Here is a 7,635-nt window from a genome sequence, read left to right on the forward strand (position 1 = left end):
GCCTTCAGTAATGCTTAAAGTTATATGGGCCTCCTTATGTTTACCATTTTTTTTATATTACTAGTTTGGAAACTAAACTAAAACTTTGGAAAAAAGTTTTTAAATTTTCCAAGTTTTTTGTTTTCTTTCGACACACCTTTTTTGCTTCTTATTTTAGAACATATTTTGAGAATGGAATATGTTGTAACATAAAGTCATTGTTTGTGTTTGTTTGTTTGAAAACAGAAGATAAGTGTTTATTTTGGAGTTTTACTTACAAGCATATCTCCAAACTAGGAGAAACTTTCAATAGAAGGGCATTGTTTTGGGGTTTTGGTTTGGGTGTAGGCTTGGGGGAATTGTTTATTTGGGGGTTTTTATGTGAAGTAGCAAATTTTTGCAGTTCTTTGATGTTGCAAGAATGTTTTCCCCCTTTTTCTGTGTGTAGTAGCTGCCAATGACACTGATATATTATTCTAGTGTTTATTCTTAACACAAAAACATAGAACATAAGATTCCAGAGTAGAATATAGTGCTGCAGAAGAACTAACAGATCAGCTTAAAGGTTTATTTTATAAAGAAGAAATTGATTATTTGTTTATTTGTTCTTTTACTGTTGTCCTCAGTCAGAAGCAAACAGTGCAGCTATGTTTGGAAAGCTGATGACCATAGCAAGTAAGTATTAATAAGTTCTATAAACTGTTATTACAGCATTCCTGGAAATTGTATTTATGTGAATCTTGGCATAATGAAGTGGCAAATTTATCTTATCTTAAATTGTGTTTAATCATACAGAAAACCTTCCAGATCCTGGAAAAGCACAAGATTTTGTGAAGAAATTCAATCAGGTTCTGGGTGACGATGAGAAACTTCGGTCCCAGCTTGAACTGTTAATTAGCCCTACGTGTTCTTGTAAACAGGCAGATGTCTGTGTGGTAAGGAAATGGAAAAGCAAACTTTTATTCCTTAAACATTCATGCTTAAAGCAGTTATTTGGAGTTAATTGTCTCTTTTGGTACCTTAACACGATTTTTATATATTTCTGATTTTCATAAAATACCTTCTTTGATAACCTGTGGAGATTATGGAGAATATAATTTATGATCGTCGTCTTGCTTCCTAAGAAAACATTAGCTTTATTCCTTCCTGGGATTCTGAGCATCAAGCATAAAGTCTAAAAGACTAATTTAATTTTTAAGAATATTTTCTTTCAAGTGTCTCTTTTATACTAAGGTTCCTAAACTGTCTTGTGACACCGATGAAAACTATTCTGAGTACCTGCAAGCCAAAGCCAAATATTGTACCATCTGCATATTATTCATTTATTTTTCTTCCTAGAATGTTACTTTGATCTCTCTCTCGTTTAACCTCTTTGATGAAAATACACACCTTAATAATAAATCGGACTTTTCCAGGGATTTACAGATTGTGCCAACAATCATAGATTTCTTTTTTTCATTATGGTCCCAAAATAAAGTAAGTGGTTTCATTGACAGAAATCAGAATAGAGAGCTTCACCAAACAAACATAGGTTGCTTGGGTTTTGTCTCATGGCTCTGAATTTGTCCAGGGAGGAGAACGGAATGACCTTCAGAATTACGTCCTAACCACTCAATGTATAGAGTATGTCTCCTTCTAAACCAGTAAATTTTGCACATTGGGAATGCAGTGATGCAATTTCAAGAGGAAAATTTCTTCCCTCTTCCTGAAGATAATTTAACAGAACAGAACATTTTCCTGGTTTGTAGGGTCTGCATCATCCAACCTTTTAGGAGAAGGAAGGTCAGGAAGGTCATTTATTTGAGAGAATTTTAGGCTTCTGTTCAAAACAAAAAATACCTTCTTATCCATCTTCTGCTGGGTTTGCAGCTGAATTTAATGTTCTTGACATTTGGGGCATTCAGAGGGGAAAGATTTTTTTTTTTTTGATCCAAAACATTCATAAGCAAGTACATAGGGTCTGAACATCTGTTGTTGCCAAGGTAGCGTACTGCTTCCGCACATCTGCAGTAGTGTAGCTTTTAGTCCAGTTTTTCCATCATTGCTTATGAAATGTCACACATACAACAGGGTTACATACAGATTTCTGGATTACTCTTGTCAACACAGATATTTAAGTTCCTTCTACGTTGCACTTAGCTCTCTGGATTCTGTTTTGTATCTGGCCTGCAGTTCCATGAGAAACTCTAAAGAACTGTCACTAGAAACCTATGTGCCTCTTACATTTAAAGAGTTCGGTAAAGTATGTCTGCTTTCAATATAATGGGATAAAGAAATATTTAGAGATGACAGCAGCCCCCCTTCAAGTATATTTCACTGGTTATATGGGCAATCCCTGTGGTTAAAAGAAGTGGCTATATTTAGCTTATTCAGCATGCTTAAGAAGTGAGTAAAATGAGTATAATTCTTGTTTGTATCTAACATTCTTGTAGAGAGAGATAGCCCGGAAACTTGCAAATCCTAAGCAGCCAACAAATCCTTTTCTGGAAATGGTCAAATTCCTTTTGGAAAGAATTGCCCCTGTACATATCGACTCAGAAGCCATTAGGTAAGTTTGAAAGATCATACATATAATCAGACATGAGTGATTATAAAGGTGATTTAAAATAAATTTTAAAACATAATTCAAATAAAGGATTTCCTTGGGATTTAGATTAGTCTGGTATAGCAGTAAATATGCTTCTTAAAAAAAACAACAAAAAAGCAAACAAAAAACCTAACAACATTTCCTGTAGATGTCTTAATTTCCAGCAGCCTAGAGAATTATTTTTTTTAATACTTCTTTGCAGTGCTGTCTGCAAATTATTTTAAAAATATAGCAGTTGTTCCCAGTGAAAACTGCTATTTGTGGGGCTTAAGGTGAAAATTATTATCATAATTTTCACATAGTTAACTGCAGCAGTCTTCTGTATAGCAGTTGAATTAATTAGTTTTTGTGGGATTGTGTAAGAAAAATGTTTGGATTTCTTTTGAGACTTGTCTGGCAACCTGATTACATTCTGAAACTCATGAAACTATGTGTTGATCTGAATGCTGCCAACATGGTGGGATTTTTTTGTTGTTTTTTTGTGGGTTTTTTTTCCTAAAGAATTAATTTTTCAGAAAGCTAAATCAGAAGGAAAAGGAATAAGGGAATAGCTTGATTAAAAAAGAAAAAACGACAACAAAACTGCCAAACCCCTACAAAAACTAAAACCAAAAAATAAGCACCCCAACACCTCCCCCATAATGGACTACTACTTTATTTATTGTCAAAACCAAGTAATTTTGCTGGTATCTTCAGCCTTTAACACTGTACATTGTCACATTCATTTGCTTTTTTCTTTTTCTATCTCTTATTTCAGTGCACTAGTAAAACTAATGAATAAATCCATAGAAGGGACAGCTGATGATGAAGAGGAGGGTGTAAGTCCTGATACTGCTATTCGTGCAGGACTTGAACTTCTCAAGGTAATCTACATTAATGCAGCTATAATTTGCAATGGAAGGGACAAAAGTGTGGTTATGACTAATGAATTAATGTTAATATGGTTTTAATAATTATTATTTAGATAAATACTTTATTAATGTGTGAAAGTATTTGGTTATTAGTGCTCACTTGAGAAAGGAATAATAAAAGATGTTTTTTTGGAAGAAGTGTTTTGGAAAGGGTGCCAAGAGCTGAAATACACACATGAAAGCAGAAATTGTTTTCTGCTTAGGGAAGTCATATAGAAGAAGGTGCAGAGGTACAGTGAGAAAAAGACAAATGGGGAAATTAGGAGGGGCATGTTCTTTGGGGCCTGTATGGTACCGTAAGAAAAGCAAGCAATAAACTCAAGAGCTGGGTTACACAGAGGAGAAAAAAGGGGACAGGGGAACTTGTGTTCTCAGTGGTGATGACAAACGGCTGGGGAGAAAGAAAGGTTTGAAATACCTGGAAAACATCTGTGATGGATTTGGCAGTTCACTAATGAGACTTTATTTTCAGGATGTTACAAAGGGCAGTATGAAATATAGGAGGGAGTGGAGGGGAAGGTTATGTAATTAGAGTGAGACTTCTCAGAAGTATGAATGAACGAGGTGGAGTTTATGGAGACATATCACACCAAATTTGGTAATGGCAACCATCATCTAAATAGTTACACAGAAGTATGCAGGGAAGTAATGTCTGTTTGCTAATGTAGCTCAGAAAAGAAGTCTGCCAAAGTTGGAGATTTTGTTGCTGTGACGTGGATATCTTTGAGAATGTTATTTCACACATTGATACTCACACAAGTAGGCAACCCTGATCAAAGAAACCAAGATAAGATAAATCTAAAGAATACACAAAATACATGTAACTTCTCATTGTTTCATTGTTCTCCCTACGTTATTTTATCTAAACTTCGCTATACTTAACATAGTTTTGCTTTGGGATAACCTTTTATTCTCTCTTGTCCTGCCTTGAATCTCTGCATGCTTAGTTTTCTTATTTGACGTTTCTCCTGTTTAACAGAATGTGTTATATTTCATTAGCTTTACATTAAAATGACAGTAATCTATGTTTTGTTTGTAGATATCTTAACCTTCTTGATTTCTTTTCTGCTCAGGGACTATAGATTCTGGAGAAATTAAGATTTCAGTTAAGTTAGAAAAAAGCTTATTTAAGTAGATTGGAATATAAATGAACACTTTTGAATAAGTGTTCATTTAGTATATTTACATATTAAAATAATGTAGTACTTTATAAAATATTTGGAGGAGAACCTGAAGAACAAAGCATAGATTAATTTATTTGAAAATGCCTATATCACCTTCTCCAAGGCGCAGTTATTGAATGCAGTAATCTTATATGAGCGTGTAATAGCTATTTGTGTTGATGGTAATGCTAATAAACAGACATAATTTTGTTTTTCTGATGATTCATTTACCATGAATAAATATACCTTTGTTTTAATGTGTATCTACAGGTTCTGTCCTTTACACATCCTACCTCGTTCCACTCTGCAGAGACCTATGAGTCTCTGCTGCAGTGCCTCAGGATGGAAGATGATAAGGTAGCTGAGGCAGCCATACAGATTTTCAGAAACACGGGTCACAAAATAGAAACAGACTTGCCACAGATAAGATCGTGAGTGTATTTCTTTACATGCTGCGTTTCATACGTGGAATTCTGCCTCTTGATAGTTTATTTAATGTGTTGCCTCTAAAATTACTTTATAGTCTTGAAAATAAGAACAGCTGCTCTTCCATCATTTTGTATTCCTTCACTACCTTTCTATCTCTTCATTTTTAAATTCTGCGTTCTCACTATTTTTGTGTATGTATTGAAGATGCTGGGTACTTCTTAAAAATCATCTTCTTACAGACACTTTAAAAACAGCATGTAGCATGTTTCCCAAGTTACAAAAGAAGCAACAGCAAAAATATGGTGAAGATGTAATTCCTTGGCATCGTTTCTACTTGTATCTGTCCTTCACACAATTTTTCTATCTTTGTAAGGAACAAAAATATAATCTCTGATGTTTAACAGCTCTGTTTGTTTTGAAACAAGTTGGGAAACAAGATCCAAAAGCAGGCATGAATTTCTAACAAAGAATAGTTAGCTGTCTATAAGTCATCATTATGCAATTCATGCTGCAAACTGCTGATTAAAGCTGTATAATCTACTAGGTATTCGCAGACTATTTAAAACTTTGTGGGTAACATCTAAAACCTTAAAATTAGCCTATTAGTAACTAACTAATCCAGATAATAAAGCACAGGCTTCAAGCCCTCATATATTGAAATAGTGTCTCAGGTATTACTATGCTAAAACGTGTACTAATGTACACCTTAAGTTCTCAGTGAGTTGAAGATGTAACCTTAGCAATTCTTACGGATTTGAATCAGATTTTGTGCAAAAGTGTTACAATTTCATGTATGGGACACTTTTAAAGACACTTGTAGGGGTGAATGGAAGGAAAAGCCCAGCAATACCCATTGTCAGTATAGTTCCCAGCGTAGTCCAAATTGTCTGTGGTTCCATACTAGAGTTTAGTCAAGACTGTGCATTGCTGAGGTATATAACCTTCTGTCAAAGGAGCTGGCATCGCTGACATTTCTTTTGGCTTCATGCTTTAGCCAGGTGTTGCTGAAGTATAGTCTGGGCAGTCTCAGATAACTTAAAAATGTAACTGTCAAAATGGAGGTTTAGCCCTTGGCGTGGTTTGCAGGCAAGTCAGGTTAACATCTGAAAGCCAAAACCAGGTAAGTGTTTACACTGACGCAAAGAAAAAGAAGTCTGAGGACAAGTAGGTATTCCAGATGTCACGTGTTCAGAAATCTTTACCATTAACCAAAGATTTTATATAATCTGCACGATGGTTTGTTTAAAGTAACCTGTTTTTTTTTTTAAAACCACTTGTGTGAGCAAACTGCCTGCTGTCCTTTGAAGTAGTGTTCACCAGCAGTAGTTCAAGTTCTTCCTCATATGGAAAATGAATAGCTTTGTGCACCAGTCCATGGACAAGGACTGCCGTATGACTCTAGAGTCTGACAGAAGCATAGGCCACGCTCAAAGAGAGCATGTGGACCACATGTAAACTTGCAGATGTAAACATGTAAAGGTGTGTGTAAATATGTCAGGTTTCACCTTTTGCAGATTTATGTCAGTCGGGCTGTGGTGAGGTGTGGTTTGTAGCTGATGCCCTTTAGTGTGCATGTAGTTACACTATGAAAACTGTAGGTTAGGCATTGAAGCTTATTTTAAGTGTAGGTTTTACTGAATTCTTTGCTATTTTGGTTTTACTTAATCCAACTTGTGGAATCTTAGCAGATTTAAGAAGAGATGTTCTACTTTAGGATACTGTTAACATTTTCTAGGGGTCTTTGGTTTGGGGTTTTGTGTGGTTTCTGAGGAAAATGTTTGAGACCTCATTCGTTCAACCTTGCAAGCTCTTCTTCCACATCTTGTTGCTAATTTTGATTATGTAGAATGTGTCAGTGAAGGCTGGGTGCTAAATAATCCCTGTACTGAATGTTGTGTTGTTACTGAGCCTTTCAAGAAAGCAAGGAAGTTTTTTTAGATGTTTCTGTGTCAGACGCTTTCTAGGTAATTTTGTTTGCTTGTGTCAGTCGCTGGGTGAGTTGCATGGTAAACCTCACGAGTTAGTGTCTCAGACGATGACCTCTCAGGGGACAGGCCTCTCTGCGTTCCAGCACGCTCTCAGGAGTGGAACCAAACAGTCTGACCAACCTCGACCTGGTCTCTGGAGTGGCTTCTACCCTGCTGGGTGGCCTCTGATAGATTTCAGGGGATTCAAATGCAGAAGCTCAGAACAAAGCAGGTGTTCACTTGAGTGTGCGTTGCGATTAACGACCACAATTTGAGGTGGCTTGACCCTGGCTGGGTGCCAGATGCCCACCAAAGCCCACTCTATCACTCCCCCTCCTCAACTGGGCAGGGGGAAGAAAAATATAGTGAAAGGCTCCTGGGTCAAGATAAGGACAGAGAGAGATCACTCACCAATTACTGGCACGGGCAAAACAGACTCGACTTGGGGGAAAACCCAAATTTTAATTTATTACCAATCAGACGAGGATAATGAGAAGTAAAAACAAATCTTAAAACACCTTCCCCCACCCCTCCCTTCTTCCCGGGCTTAACTTCTCTCCCAATATCCACCTCCTCCCCCCAGGGGGACAGGGAATGGG

At 36.4% G+C, this 7,635-nt stretch overlaps 1 protein-coding gene across 1 annotated transcript in view; it reads left to right on the forward strand.

The window, feature by feature from the left end:
• LOC104520844 (sister chromatid cohesion protein PDS5 homolog A) overlaps positions 1 to 5,075 on the forward strand; it is a 58,537-nt gene extending 53,462 nt beyond the window's left edge. The window contains exons 14-18 of the mRNA XM_010162651.2: positions 606 to 654; positions 775 to 914; positions 2,412 to 2,527; positions 3,324 to 3,429; positions 4,911 to 5,075. Of these exons, the coding sequence (XP_010160953.1) occupies positions 606 to 654; positions 775 to 914; positions 2,412 to 2,527; positions 3,324 to 3,429; positions 4,911 to 5,075 (576 nt within the window). The remainder of the gene's footprint in view (positions 1 to 605; positions 655 to 774; positions 915 to 2,411; positions 2,528 to 3,323; positions 3,430 to 4,910) is intronic.
• The last annotated feature ends 2,560 nt before the right edge of the window (positions 5,076 to 7,635 follow it).

The sequence above is a fragment of the Antrostomus carolinensis genome, unplaced genomic scaffold, assembly GCF_000700745.2.
Source record: "Antrostomus carolinensis isolate BGI_N321 unplaced genomic scaffold, ASM70074v2 scaffold12982, whole genome shotgun sequence".
Classification (NCBI taxonomy): Eukaryota; Metazoa; Chordata; class Aves; order Caprimulgiformes; family Caprimulgidae; genus Antrostomus; species Antrostomus carolinensis.